This window comes from Ochotona curzoniae, unplaced genomic scaffold (genome assembly GCF_017591425.1).
Source record: "Ochotona curzoniae isolate NIBS_2020 unplaced genomic scaffold, NIBS_Ocur_1.0 scaffold_4505, whole genome shotgun sequence".
NCBI lineage: Eukaryota > Metazoa > Chordata > Mammalia > Lagomorpha > Ochotonidae > Ochotona > Ochotona curzoniae.
Genome location: NW_024467118.1, coordinates 28,616,126 through 28,632,056, shown reverse-complemented (window position 1 = coordinate 28,632,056; position 15,931 = coordinate 28,616,126). Strand labels below are relative to the sequence as shown.

The window sequence follows — 15,931 nt, the reverse complement described above, 5'->3', positions numbered from 1 at the left end:
AAGGCCAGCTTTCTTTCTGGTTCATAGTTCCAAGTTATTCAACTGAAGTGGACAGTTGTAGAATATTTCCTTTTTGTACCAGGGGCCTTATTTTGATTCTCCAAACAGAAAATTTAAAAACATGTCTTGGAAGATTAATGTTGGGTTGTAACCTTGGACTTGTCTCAGCAGTAAGCTGCTCAATGGGGAAGTCATATGACCTCTGGTTAGTTTTCTCATGACCAAGATGCAGCTGAGTCGAGTCTGCAAAGTGGTTTGAGGTTTAGCTGAGTTACTATATGTGCAACTTCCTCTATGTCCTCCATCTCTGATGTCTGCCCCAGGTTCACTGATGTGTGATACAGGCTTTTTAAGCACTCAGCTAACAGCCTGCTTCCATAAAACTCTCCCACCTTAATCACTCTGGCCAAACGGGCAATTCAACATAAGTAACGGGGCATCTTAATATTTATGAGCTAAAAAATTCAAAGTATGCCTTACAGAATCATTTCCAGGAAATTTAGCTTTAAACAGTCTTTTCAATTAAGCTTTCAGGTAGAAAACTTATTCAGAACTTTGTAAAGTATGTTAAGCATTTAGGGTTAGGTCTTCAGAAAGTTATAAAAGATCACTATATCCACAGCAATATTCACTCACCTTTGAAGCAGCAACATAGCTTGGTATGTAGACTTGGTGTCCTGCTGCTAAACGGCTAGGGTGCAAATTTCAGCTCTGTCCGTGAACAATTGCTTAACCTGTACTTTAGTCCTACTATCTACGAAATGGCCATAACAGTAAACATTCCAAAATATCTCATGAGAAAATGAGCAAGCTAACATGAGAAGTATTCAGAGGAACATGTCAGTAGGTTTTCGTACCTATTTATAAATTTTATCTTTAATTGTATCTCATTTATAGCTTCTTTTGTCCTTACTATAGACAATTCTTACAAGGTAGTTTCTATCCAAATGTGAAAGTCCTAAGAACTATTAAGCATAGTAAACAATTCTATATATTTATCCTTAGTGCATTCATTTACATAGCAAGAATCTTAAAAATGCAATCAGATTGTAGAATGTCTTACCATATTGATTGCTGGGGAGTCTCAATGTTTGTCTTGGTTCTGAGAACTCAGTTGAAGAATGAGGTTAGTTATGAGATTTCCAATTGAATGCATTAAATTTAAAATAGACAACCCTTTAGAACATCTTAGTAAGTGCATGAAATTACTGAAAATGTCTGAGTTCATGGAAAGACTACAATCTCTTCCCAGTCACTCAACTCATTTTTCTAGAACAGAGTTGAGAATGTTCATTTGAAAACTCCATTTACACAGTGGATGGCATACTTTCTCTACAGGCTGCCAGTGAAAGCCTTCTGTAAATTTTCCAAGAAGTTGAGTGGAGTTCAGTTTTCTTCTACTCTGGGGACAGCATGGAGGTTCAGGTTCTAAAGACCAGTGACTAATGCCCATTGCTCTTCCTTACAGGGTGACAGTGGTGGGCCCCTGGTTTGTGAGCAGCCTGGAGGACAGTGGACATTATTTGGTTTAACTTCGTGGGGCTCCGTCTGCTTTTCCAAAGTTCTGGGGCCTGGAGTTTATAGCAATGTGTCCTACTTTGTCAAATGGATTAAAAGGGAGATCTATATCCAGACCTTTCTCCTGAACTAATTGCGAGGAGGATCAGAGACATTTACCAGAGGCACTCAAAGAAAACGGCCTTTTGGACAATGATGAGCTTCTTGCAGGAGGGCTAACCAGAAGCACTTGTTCTGGATGGAGAAGCTCAATGGTATACAGACTTTCAAATGTGCTTTGAGTTAATTTTAATCAGTTTCTTTTTCAAACTTTATTTTCCTTCTGTTCCAATTTTAAAGAAAGGCTTTAAGAAAACAAGGCAAAGCAGGCTTTGATTCTTTTGCCTAACCTTAACTAGAGCATGAAATTCACTCTGGAGAGATGCAAAGCTTGTAGGTGCTAAGACACCGGGTCACAGAAGGAAGCTGTGGAGATCCAGGCTGGCCGAGCTCTGCCAGTGTCTGCTTCTCACACACAGCAGCTTAGGGGAAAGTTTCAGTATGAACGTGGGGTCCTTGCTTTTGGGCGGTTAACAGTCAAGATGACTTATGTGCTTACATTATTTACTATTGCTCTTCTGAAGTGTGCATAATCCTGGAGTTTTTGACAGAGATAGGACAAAAGCATACATCTGTGTGGCCAGAAAAGCAAGGACTGCTGAACACCAAGTTTTTCAGACATCAGTACTAACACTTGGTATTACAGGAAAGTCCATTCTGGATTTAAATAAAGATGGTGATGTAGAAAAGTTTCTGAAGAACTTTCCCCATTGCTGGCATGTGTTGAGTTGGTTGTTTAAATCTCAATCATCCAGCTAATATAAACAAATAGGTCACTATTTCATGAACAATAGTTTACCTATGTGACAATGAAGTGGTGATTAAACTTTGCATCTTTCCAGTCTGTACCAAGTTCTTTGGCAATTTTTTTTTTAAATGAAATTAAATTTTACTCCACCCCCCCATTAAATATGAAAATTTAGTTTTGCAGTGTTCATCACAAAAATCACAAAAATATTTCAAAGCCCAGTGAAATTTTGCATGAAGTAAAACATTTTGCAATTGTCCCCAAAGAAGTCTAACACGTTGTCATTTCTTCTTCTAATTAAGCATAACTTTAACGATGCTTTTAAGTACTAGGCCACTTTACACAAATCAACTTCTGAAGCAATTTGTGGCTGAAAGGACTTTGCTCCAGTTAAAAGCTTCAAAACACAAACTTCACATATAATTTAATTATACATGTTTTGCAATATCCTAATGCATTTTGAATGACTTCCTGGTAATCCTACCAGCAACCTGGGCTGTCTGATTTCCAAAGAGACTGACTGCAATTTTATACATGTATTTTTATACGCTTTTCTATACATTAACATATACGGAATTCACAAAGTTATACTTACCACGTTGTTCATCTCATCTACAGTTTGTATAAACCTAGTGAGTGTGAAATCCTGACATTGTCACAAATGTATGAAAGTTCAAGAACATATGTCAGTCTTGTTACAGCTATGGGCATGTACTTACTGGGCCAACTTGGTTTTGCTCAATGCAATGTGAAATGGATGTATTGTACTTATTTTAAATGACTCAATACAAGTAAAATGGTTTAACCCTTCTTGGATGAATATAGGGCACAAATGGCAAACCTCAGGAAATCGTTTTTCTGTACCAGTATGCTGCCCCCAACCTTCCACCAATTAAAACCTGCTTGTCATACTCACATGCGTATGTATACTCTTTGAGAGGACCAATGGCTCCATGGTGGGGTCTGCATTTAGAGGCGTATAGCAGTCACAAGTCCTTCAATGAGTGTTCACTAAGAACATGAGCCCTGCTATGTGGACTTTTAAGGACAACACAGCACCACAGGGAACCTAATCCAGTTATTTGATCTTTTGCAATAAAATTTTATCACAAATGGTATTTATCAGTTTTCTTTGGCTAGCAGGAGCAGTGACATAATGTTTGGTGCTCCCATTTGGTGAAATGTCCTGAACACTAAAGGCAATAGAACATATTAGCTTGGATAACTTCGTATGCAAAAAATTACTTACCTGTACATGTGAATCTTTAAGCCTTCATACAGATCCCAAGTCTTTTTTTCCTGGGGGTTAGATACATTTTAGAATTCAGCTTTCCATAAAAAGGTTAGTATACATGAGCGATACCAATGTTCCAATACATATTAAACAGTTTATTTAAAAAAATCATGAGGAAGCAGAAAGGACCTTCCATTAGACATGTGGGTATTTGAAAGTTGTAGGAACTAGGCAATGTAGAAAATACTATTTGTAATATCAGAAGGCTACAAAAAGTCTTCCCAGGATTGTAGACAACAGGCAGAAAGTGAGTCCCTGAGAATAATCAAGTCACAAACCTTGATACAGACACATGGACATCAACAGATGCATGAAGTAAGCCCAGGTGATGGGTGACTGACAGCTTCCAATGGATAAACAGAATTTGACAATAACAAACATGCACAATGTTGAATAGCACCTAGCCATCTTTCTTGGTATAAACTCCCCAGTTTCCTTTTAGCTAAAGCCAGCACACATGATCTGCAATAGCAATGAAGCTGCTGTAGAACCTCTTGTCCTCAAATGCACTAAAAACATATTCTAAGAACCTTAAGAAAACCTCTGGAGAACAACCTAGAATATGATAACACTACAGGCAGCCTCTAGCAGATTATTTTGAAATCCGTTGTCTCATTTGATCTAGTGTTCGTTTCCAAATACACAAAAGTGCTGTGTGAGTATTTTTGTCCAGCCATCTCGTGAGTACTTCCTGACAACATCTGCACAGAAGCAGACCTCTGACTGGGTTTTCTCCCCATGGGAAGTTGAGAGAACACATTCCTGGTACCAGATGGAACCCTAGCATCTTTCCTGCCCATTCCCAGAGCAGGATCCGTCAGAACACTGCAATGAGAAACAAGCCAAAAACATTCAGCAAAAGAAAAAAAAAAGGGGGGGGGTCGTCTTCTCAGGTGACACAAAAAAGCTACTCCCAACAACTATTTTCAACCATGCAATTTTATCCTCTTCGGTATGCTGTAAAGGTTCTTGTGAGTTTACTTGTAAATTTTGCCACTTTAAAGACAGATTTCCAAAGAATGACATTTTTTTCCTAAAGAAATTCACTGAATGTCTTTCCTAAGATTGAGTGCACTCAGCACAATAAATACATCTCAAATGGACCCCTTGGAAAATGTCTTCATTTCTAAAACAAAACACTTTTATAAAATCCTAGAAGTTTCATAAAAGCATTTGATTCCTAATTAAATACTAATTTCTGCCCAGGCAAAAACACCATCCCCGTTTTACAAATTAAATTTTCCAAGGCCAAAAAGATGTTCAGGTCCCTGTACAAAAATACAAGAGATTCTTACTTGCTGGGGGGCTTCCTGGTAATCTCTCTTCCAAAAACTTGAAAGAGAACTTACAATTCCAAAGGCGGCGCCCTGCTTTAACACGTCTCTGAGGGTTTAGTTCCAGAACAGCCTACGTCTACTGCAGTTTCACACATAGGACCATTCCCTTGTTCCATGGTGCAGGAAGCTGCTGTCTTCAAGGTCAGTTCAGGAGAAAGGGCAGACAGAGGTGTTTTTCCCGATTTGTCAGCACACTCAGAGGTCACTTGATCCAGTTCGCTAGCCTTTCTCCACTTCTTGAGAGCTTCAGTCCTTCCTTCTGGAGTGAGTCTGTCCAAGTGCTTGGCTCTCAGAATCATTGATGGAAACAGGGATCCCTGAAGAACTCGGTATGCGAACCTAGGTTACCAGGAGTGTCACAAAATTACATTCACATCCAATGCATCATGGGACAAAAAACCAACAAACCACAAAACCAAACCCAAGCCAAATGCTAACCAGTTGTAAAAAGTACCTGAGTGCTCCCGAGGTGAAAGAGAAAAGAGTAAGTGAATTCAATGGAGAAAAAACACTTATAAAATACTAGAGAATAAAATGCTCCCATAAGTCATTATTTAAAAAAAAAACTCATAACATCAAATGTAATAAAAAAAAGTAGACAGGTAAATAGTTGCTACCTCATATGCATAATGTTAAGTGAAATATTACATATAATGTAGGCAGAATGTTAGCACTTTTTAACATGACAGCTATTTTTCTTTACCATTCTCAAAGCCCCTGTGAATATCCCCCATCTGTCCTGGGCATTTGTCACTAGGCAAGCCAGAGGCCCACAGGTCTTTCCTGTATAATACTCTTCCAGGATTCTCAGATGATTGGGGGAATCCAAAGGTCATCCCTAATTTCTTCAGTTCTACCACAAAAAGTTGTTCAGTTACGCTGATGGCCTTTATGCCAGAACACACTCCTAATTGGCAATATTCTATTTTTTTACCAACTTTCTGAAATCAGGAGGTATTGGAATTTCCCAAACCTAGTTCAACTTGGTTTAACAGGTCTGACCTAAATCCCTATGCTTTGATTTTTTTTCCTTTCAATCAGTGAGAACCAGGCCTTCCCTTCAATACTTTAAATCTCCTCCAATACCCAAATTCATTGCTGATATATTCTGCCTTCCTACTGTGGAACAAAATTCAGCTACATTTTCTGCCACTATGCTGCCAAGATCCCCTTTGCTCACCTTTCCTGCTGCATGATCCTTGCTTTCTGCTTGACATCCACAGTGCCTCCAACAATCACATTTCTAGCAGTGATGTGCGATGACACACGTATTCTTCAAAATGACACAGTCTATGCTTATTAGGCTCTTCATTTTTTTCCCCTGGAACTTTCCTGGCAATGGCTTTAATGTCTATATTTCTGCTAGTTGCCACAGGAAGTCTACAGTGTTTCTGTCATGTGCCTCAAAATTCTTAACAGCCTCTTTCTACCTTCTTCCAGTTCAAAACCACTCTGTGTGTATAGGTTATTTGTCACAACAGCATCCATCCTCTAGGTGCCAAAACTACATTAGTTTTCTGTGGATGCTGTAACAAGCTGTCATAAACTAGATGGCCAATAACAGGGTGGGCCATCCAGTCTATGGATTGTATAGGGTCCCTACAATCATTTGGGTCTACCAAGGCAACCACAGGGTGGGCCTCAAGAATCAATAAAACTGTAGAAGGTTAATTTTTGAAAAAACATAAATGTGCTATTTATGAATATAATTCAGCAACAATATCAAATAAGGTCTCAGCATTTAAAATGTCTTAGAAACATGAAGAAATTGAGGCAAATACAGATTTTTAAAGCAAGTTTCACAACCTGCAAACACAGCATTACTTTTAGCAAATCATTGTTTTGAAAATGAGATTACAAATAAAAATAGGAACACTAAAGAAAATGTACCACCATAGGGATGAGTCTGAAAACTCATGATAGGTTAGCTTGGCAGTAATGCAGATAAACTTTCCAAAACTAGGCTAAGTTCCTTAAGGAATAAAATATGACTTCTCAAATTAATGCCAAATCATACTGTTTGAAGGTGACAGATTACAGAGATAAACAGAGCTTCTATACGTTGTGTATATACATACACATGACTATTGTCTAAGTAGACATGTTTCCAATAATGGAATGAAATAAAAATTAATAATCTTCTAAGACATAGTCTGGGCACAGATGAGTTTTTTATAAGTTCTTCCAAGCATCTATATGGTCCATAACTGATGTTATAAATACCCAGGTAGCCCTCAGTAGGAAAAGGGTTTCCTATGCCTGGTATTAGAACAATAAAATTCTATTTTCTGCTAGTTGTGGAATTCAAGGATCCCAGATCAGTTTCCCTGGACCAAAATCAAAGTGTTAAAGGGCCAGAACGTGCTCCTTCTGCAGGTTCCAGGGTTGGGTATATTCCCTGCTTCCAGTGGCTGCTGGCATTTTTGGGCTGTGGCTAATGAATCTTTGCCTTTGTGGTCACTGGGCCCTCTCATCTGCCCCTGCAAACCCTGCTCTGCCTTGGTCATAGAAGGACAAGTGTGACGGCAGCGAGGACCCATTGAGAATAATTGTAACACAGTCCTATTTTTCCACATAAAGTCATATTCACAACTTCAAGAGATTGCTACCATGGTGGAATTATATAGTTAATGTTCAGAATTTTTCGAGGCTAGAATTGTTTCTTCAGAAATTCTGCTGGTTCTTTTGGAAATCTTAAAACTGGTAAGAGCAGTGAGTACCTCATCTTGGTTTACCAGTGGAATTGTTAACCGAGTAACTAGGACCACCATAGGGTAATTCAACTGGTTTTTTTCCTTACTGTATTTCTAAATCATACATCCATCAATAAAGGGTTTATGCCTGTTGAGCTACATGGTGTTACAAATCAGGGTGGCACAGAGAGCAATATTTTAGGTTCAGCTGTAAGTACTCAATGCTGCCCTTACAGTGCAAAAGCAGTGTTAATGACAAGTAAATGAGCCTATATATATTTACATTAAAATTTAATAAGGAAAAAAGGAAGTAAGCTAGATTTGAGCTGTTAACCACAGGTTTTAAACCCCAACAGGAAATAATATGAATCATTTTGACTCTTGTGGTGAAAAGGGCAGAATTACCAGTTATCATCTTTCACACTACATCAGTTTTCTGAAACTTCCTATAGAGAACTCTCACAGAATACAAAGAGCTCACAGGCTCGAATCTTAGCTGTTTCTGTCCTACACAATGTTAGACGTAGGGATAACTAAAATGGAAGGATAACTGAGGACAGATGAAAACAGGTTAGGGAAAGGGCTCAGTTGCTACAGAATGCCCCAGAAATTGTCCCCTGTGCCTCAAAACCTTTCTCTCCTTCTTCCTTTAGAACCTCCCAGATCTAAGCCACCCAGAGTCTACTTAATGAGACTTTGCTAAACTTGGTTTGAACAATGGTGTGTTCAACCTCTGCTAAATTCTATTACAAAAAGCAAAAAAGATTTTGCTTTCCACCATCTCTCCCCTTTCTTTGGCTGGGGCGTCAACGATGGTGATGTTGAGCCATTCTCACTTGTAAAAGATAATGGATGTTTCCATGAGGCTTGGGTATTGATTAATTCTAAAACTCAGATTCCAAGTTACCAACTATTGTAACAGTATTAACAGATGGGAGGAGTCTTCCCTCCTCATGGAATTGACATTGTTATACAAGGGCAAGGTCAGCTCATTTTTCCTCTTTACCCCTTTCACCTCCCAGTATTTGGGGATCAAGTACTCAAGGCCTTTTCTTGGAATCAGAGAAAACCAAACTTGCTGATGTCCTAATGATTCCCAGCTTCCAGAAGTGTGAGCCAATTAATGTCTGTGAATGGCTCAGTCTGTGGTATTCAGCTACAGCAGCACAAGCTGAACCAAGACCGGGGTGCAGCCTTGGAGGATGTTAGAGTGGAATCGTATCTTCCTAGATATTCCAAGCAAAGCCGCCCCATCCCTCTGATGCACCAACTAGATTAGACGTTTCCAAGAGATAAAAGTTACACCCCTTCACATAAGCCACTTCTGTTCTCTAGTAAAACAGTTAAATATTTTGATTAACACACAAACTTTCTTGCCCACCACAAATAGCACAGTCTGCCATCCATCCCTAGCAGTTGCTTGAAGGATTCTAAGCCTAGGATTTCACAGATGAGAAAATAATGCCATACCTGGGCAGAAGAGCAATGCAGGTTGTGAGGATACATACTAAGTAAAACATTGGGTCCAGCATGTGCTCCTGCATAATCCAGTAAGGGTTGGAAGGGGGGTTGCAAGTCACACACATGGCTCCAAAAGCTAAGGTGAAGACAAAGTAAGACAGGATGCTACCAACGATGACCAGCATGTGTATCCAAGTCTGAAACACAACAACAAGAGCGGAATGAACATGTTCCTCGCTCACAGGATATTGCAGCCTGGCAAAGCCTGCTCTTTTCAAGACAGAATGCATCTCAGCACTGGGTGTGTGGTTTAACACACTGGCAGCACAGCACAGCACTGGAGAGATAACAGCATCATCCTTCATGAGCAGCGTATACCACTGTTTGAAATGCACAAAGGTCGTTCTGTTGACTAGTTTTATCCCACACTGCCTGTGTACCAGATGTCTGGATTTTCCCCCTAATTATTTTTCACATAGTCATGCACTATGTTATTACTCCATTAAGGTAATACCTTCATCTGATAATCTGCTAACTTTAGCCATTCACTTAGGTGATAAATATAACATGGTTGCTCATTAATATTCACATTCTCCTCTGCAAGTAAGCCGTTGGGGAATTTGAAATTAGGATGGCCATATGTCCTACGAAAATGTGAGAAAAGATATGAAAAACTCCTCAGACTGAAAGATTTAAGAGTTGGTGTACAACTTTCCATACTGTTTCTTTCCATGAGGTCCAAGATGTTCCTTTGGTGGAGAATTCCAGAGTGTCAGATGCAGCCTAGGCCCCTGAGTCACTCCTCAGAGGACAATTCCTTGTAGGGATGATATGTGGAACATAAATTAACTCTGTATGAGCGAGATGCAACTCTATGTTGTACCAACACCCAGCCTTCACTAAACCCTGTTCCAATATTTCTCTCCTAATGTTTCTCCTTCACTGTCATTACTATTTAATCCAGCAACTTTCTGTTAAAAGAAGAGTAGAAATAATTTTAAATCTAACATTAGCATTAAGTTATAATGGTACTAAGTCAGATTTGATCTGCTTTTGTTATAAAATGTGTGAGTTATTGTCATAGAACAATTGTTTCCTTCCTTATACTTTCAAAACATGGAAAGACATAGTATTTAATATTATTCCATATATATCACCTAAAATCATGGTGTGTATGTTATTGGTGGAATATGTCATGCTTTCCAGGGAGATCCTTTTTTTTAACTACTGTTTTAATTTGTACAGCTAGGATTTATCTTTGTGCAAATTTTATTTCATTTGAAAGGCAGAATTAGAGACAAAGAAAGAGAGCACCGTAACTTTCTAACAAGATCGAATTTTCCTCTTCTCCCTCATGCTCTTGCAAAGAATTTCCCCATGTCACATATCTTCATAGGTCACAAAACTTGCTTAAAAAAAATAAAACGTACAAACTACTCAGAAAGTATAGGCTAAATCCTTGAACTCAATATGCCTCTAAAACAATTTCTCTTTGTCAAATGTTCTGTTTGAGCTCTACAGTTCCAACTTGTTTCTTTGAAGGTGTGCATTCAGCAAGCAAGATAATAACTAGAGAATTCACTTGTTTAACTGAATCAATGCAAGAAAGTTCAAGTCAAGAAACAAATAAAGCAAGTAGGCCAGTTGGAGGTGGCAATGGGATGGTGAGCAAGAGGCGGGTATTGGTGTTCACAAAGTGGCTGGCTTGTTGGCAAGAGCCCTCTGGAGTCTAGGGGCTCTGCCTGCGTGGCCTCCAGTGTGAGAACCATTTTCTCATGATGCTTCTCATGGGATTCAGCTTCTATTCCTCAGGAGGAGACACTGCTCATCATCCACAGCCTTTGGCAGAATAGTCCTCCCAGCAGTCCACAGCTGAAACAAGGCATACATGCTCCCACCATAGGGACTAGACTTGGAGCGCCACAAGGTGAGAGCAGACAGAACATGCCCTCCTGGTAAGCATGTCCAACTTGTTTATTTCTCATTATTCTTCAGGGTATTATCAAATAACTCTTCTACACTTTGTTCAGGTTAGCCCATGAACACAGCTCATATTCAGTGACTTTAAATTGAAGCACTTTATGTGTTAGGATACCGTAAGATGTCAGAACCTTTAGCACTTTTCTTAGGTGACAATCAGAAGTGCCTCTGTGGTCACTTAAACACTAAATGGAGAGTAAAAGAAGCCCAAATATTTCAGCTTTCAAATTCTCTTTAACCAACCTATAGAGAGTAGCATTTTACTGCATTTTGGGCTTGTATGATTTGACTGTAAATCATGTCCCAAATGAACACTCAGCCCTTCTTTAGAAATCATTTTAAAATGTTATAGGCTCACATGATATATTTTTCTATAACACAATTCAACTGTTTTAGATGTATGAATTTCTAATTCTAATTTCATTAGAAATTCATATATCATTAGAATAGTAAGTGCATTTCAAACATAGGCTAGTTACTTAATCTTTCACTTGCCCTCTTAAATATTTATTAAACACCTACTATATGCCAGTCTTGTTTTTGACTGTGGTCTTACAGGGTTCGCGCTCTCAGATTTCATTCTAAGTGTCATGGGAAACCACAGAAGAGTTTTGCCTAAGGAGGAGGACTAATAGTTTTCACTGTTATTACAAAAAGGCATAAAATCATCACAATTTAGCCAGGATGTCAGGACTGTGACACCACTTTTGACTTTAGCTGAAAGCTATCCGTTTAGTTTTAAGAGGGCTGGTCATAGAAGCCTGATTAGGTCTCTAGTTATTTCACCTCCATGAACCACCCACCACTGACACCAAAGGGCCCAGGCAGGTGTTTAGCACCTTCCCTAGCATTGTGACAACCTCAGCATAATGGCATTCAATGATCACCAAGAGAAGTCATCATCACCCTTCCGCATGGAGCCTATCACAATCCTCCAGGCATGAAGGTCCTTAGCAAGGTCACTGCTAATAGGCAAGATCTCCTGAGCAGGCAGAGGGTCAGGCACCCACACCACTCACCAAACTCTTGCTTTCAATGACCAGGTGCAGAAGAATGATGAACAGGGCAGCTGTGTTCAGGGGGTTTCCGAATGTAAAAATGTCAATGTCCGAGCCCTGATACGTCTGCAGAAACAAGAGGAGGGATGTTGGAGAACTGTACCCACTCGTGGGTGTAGCACCACATTACCCATAGCTCTGTCGAGGCCCCAGTCCTTTCTAGTGCTTTCTAGTCCTTTCTAGAATGTTCCTATAATGCTGTCGTTCAGGATAAGCAAGAACATTCAGAAAAAAACAAAAAAACAAACAAACCCGATTCTCTCCCACAGAGGCCACCTAAGCTTTGCACTTTTCAGTGGAAATTTCCCTGATTCTGGGCCATGGAAAGGTACCCACTGGCATACATTTGGCATGGGTTGGGGGTAGATCAGGCTGAATCAGTTCGCGTCATCCATTGGCAAATCCAGGCACCAGAACAGTGTGGGTCGAGCCGGGTTTGGTCGCAACAAAAGCCAGTGCAGAATATGGAATGCCAGGGTGAGGTTGCCTGTACCAGAGGTGACTGCAGCACCCAACTAGCATGCATGAGAACCAGGATGGGAGGGGGCGGAGCCAGCAGGGGCAATATGGGGGGAGCGGTTCCCTGGCTGGATAGCTACTCCCACTGGAGAGCTTCAGTTGGGATGGGGGCAGACCAGACCAAGCAGGGCTACAACACCTGTGCGCCTCATGTGGACTAGATCAGGGAAAAGCCAGGCTGGACTGATTACTCCTACTGGTGCAAACAAAATTAGAGTGGGTAAGGGTTGTTTGGGTTTAGCCACATCATCAGCTGGCAGAAGCTGGCACCGGGGGCTAATTCTGTCAAGTCAAAGGCCAGAACCACCTGGAGAGTGCATAATCAGGGAGTGGGAGAAGCCTGGGAGGGAAATAGTGGGCTCTTCCCTCTTGGGTTACCACTTCCATGAGAGGGCACGAAAACGAGGACAGGGGCTGGGGTGGCTAGACAGAAAGGCACTCAACAGCATCTGTGTGGGCTGCATAGTGGAGCTGGTTAGATGGAATAAAGCTTTAACACCCATTGATGTGTACAAGAGAGCCGAATGGGCTGTGAGACAGACTGGACTACTGCTACACATACTGGCAAACAGGGGTAGGGGGTGGGCCTGGTGGGGGTTAGAGTGGGTTGCTCCAACTAGGCTGCTGCTCCCACTTGTTTATGCAAGGGCCGAGAATGCACTGGACAGAACCAGGATGGAATGCAACACCCATTGGTTCCAGGGGAAGTTGGGGCCGAAAACAGAACCAACCCAGCGATTGCAACCACCAGCTGATTGGGACAGTGGACTGTGCCGGGCCCTGTACTTGCTAGTACATACAAGAATCTGGTCTGAGAACACCTCAAAGTTTCTTTGGAGATCTACCCCATCAAAATACTGGATCCAGAACTCTAACCAAGCAAAGACAGAAGACAGAACAGGTCAATCAACCATCTCAGCTATATGTTGGCAGTGAAATACTGGGCAGAGACTCTATGATGGACTATGTCAATCAGTGGATTCTTTAACGACCTCATCATGCTTGGAGTGGCAAGATTGGCAGCAATTCATAACTGGGGAACTATCAAAACCACTTGAGCAAGAACCTCGGAGCATGCCCTGCCTCTGGGACCTGGGGAGGGTGGGAAACTGGGTGGGCCTTCTCCCTTAATACCCCCTTTAAACATGATGGAAACAATATGGAAATAGTCTTGCCCACTTTCCTATAGCCCTTGAACCTTTTTACCCTAATTAACTATGTAAAGATTGTCAAAAATATAATTTAAAAAATTAAACAAAAATAAATTGATAGGCAAAAAAAAAAAAAAAAGAAATTTCCCTGATTCTGAATCATTATTCACCTTCCCGGAATCTTTCACTCATCCTCCCATCCCTTTAAGGCACAGAGAAATTTCAAATTGTTCTACTTAACAGAGCTGCAAGCTTTCAAAGCAGCTATTGTAGCCTCCCTAAGTTGATTCCTCTCCCAGGTAAATATCCCCTCCTTTCTTGTACACATCAAGTCCTTAACCTGTTCCCCAGTGGACACAATTTTATAGTCTTTCAGCATCCTCTTCATTTTTTCTGAATGTACCTCAGATTTCCTTGTCTTTACTGCAGTGCAGTGTAGCCAGATTATGCTATGAAGGTCAATTCAAATGATTTTACTTGAATAAAGAATAAAAGCATCTTTTTCATTCTTAACACTAATGTGCCTGTTTAAATTGTGCATGAGCAACGGTGTGTTTTCCTCTGGACAGCGATATTGAATGGGTAGCTGCTTTATGCTGTTTCATGCTTCATTCTAGTTTACATTAAAAAATATTTGTATGCATTCTTTGCTTAGTAACATTTTTTCCATTATTTACCTGTGAAACAGACTTCATTTTGGAGCAACTACTTGTAGAGCTTTCATATTTTGACTTTGCTGCTCTCATTTTGGGAATCTAACTCTATGGCCAGACTTTCCATTTAATTCAAGTCATTGACAAAAGACATTAAGTAGCATGGGGTTAAAGGGTCCAATTTCCCAATTTAACACACTGCCTAACTAACATATTCTTGGGAAGGGGCATACAATTTAGTTACCAATCAATCTGACAATATGAACAACATAATGTTTTAAAGCTAATATTTATGGCAAAAAAACAAGAAGCGTCATTGATTCATTAACGATGAGTAAATGAACAAGCACTCACAAAATAAGGCACAAAGAAGCAAACCAGGCTTTGGTAAAAGGCATCCAGCAAGGTTATCCAGAAGGTGAGAGGTGAGTACGCCTGGAAATGAAACAAATATTGGGAAGGGACTAGGATTAATCTACCATGAGTCACAGCAAAGTCAGGGAGCACACACAATAAGTACCTTGGTTCTCCATGGGGAAACTTGATTCCTTCTTTCACTCATAAAAATGTGATTATTTTTCCAGTTACAGTGGAAGAATGAGGGTAGTTGAAAGTGATTAGTTCATAGGTAAATATGGTTAAAAAAAATCTTGAAGGGATTCTCATTCAATTCAGGTTGCTTTTTATTGTTGGATCAATTTTAAACACTACCTAAGATTAGGCCAGCAGTGCTAACTTTTCATTTCCTATATATCAGAAGTTGCTGCTCCAATTTTTTTTTCCAAATTTTACTACTTCTACTTGCATCATTCTATTATTCCCAGCTGAGTGTCATCTCTCCGTGCAACTGCCTCCTGTTTCTTTGCCTCCCTCCATTCAAACCTCATCTGGTGTTGAAAAGGCGTCAATCAGGCCATGACATTTCCCGAATTAAACCAACTGACTCTTTTCAGCCCATACGATGCCTTCCCACTGCACCTCCAACATCTTGCCCATGACTTCCACCTGCCAGATCTCTCTCCAGGATCACTTATATCTATGGTGCACACAGGAAGCTTTATTCTTTCCCATTCTTTCCTCAGGCCTTCACCTGTGGTTTTCTATCTTCCAGAAGTTCTGGAGACCTTCCTTCTTATTCCTTGCAATTTATATTCTAATTCAAATATTACTTTTTCATAGACGGACATTTGACCAGTCTAACAGTTGTACCCACTTAATCATGACCTTGTCATCCTTCCAAGTCTCTCATCACCACCAGATGTAAACATATTTGTTTCCCTGGAGATCTGTTTGGCTCTTTCAGTGGAATGTATGCCTCACAGAATGGGACCGACCTTGACCCAAGTGATTCAAATAGTGCCAGGTTCAGAGCAGGTTCTCAAAATGTTTATCAGGTTGATAAAATATTCTTGCGTAATTG

At 40.2% G+C, this 15,931-nt stretch overlaps 2 protein-coding genes across 2 annotated transcripts in view; one reads left to right on the top strand and one right to left on the bottom strand.

Annotated features, from left to right (window-relative positions):
• Positions 1-1,785, top strand: part of CORIN (corin, serine peptidase) — a 197,838-nt gene extending 196,053 nt beyond the window's left edge. The window contains exon 22 of the mRNA XM_040966358.1: positions 1,469-1,785. Coding sequence (XP_040822292.1) covers positions 1,469-1,651 — 183 coding nt within the window. The 3' untranslated portion in view covers positions 1,652-1,785. The remainder of the gene's footprint in view (positions 1-1,468) is intronic.
• A 1,951-nt stretch (positions 1,786-3,736) lies between these two features.
• The window catches only part of ATP10D (ATPase phospholipid transporting 10D (putative)), an 86,368-nt gene continuing 74,173 nt past the window's right edge, over positions 3,737-15,931 (bottom strand). The window contains exons 20-23 of the mRNA XM_040966357.1: positions 14,866-14,946; positions 12,150-12,254; positions 9,160-9,347; positions 3,737-5,335 (exon numbers count right to left, since the gene is read on the bottom strand). Of these exons, the coding sequence (XP_040822291.1) occupies positions 5,032-5,335; positions 9,160-9,347; positions 12,150-12,254; positions 14,866-14,946 (678 nt within the window). The 3' untranslated portion in view covers positions 3,737-5,031. The remainder of the gene's footprint in view (positions 5,336-9,159; positions 9,348-12,149; positions 12,255-14,865; positions 14,947-15,931) is intronic.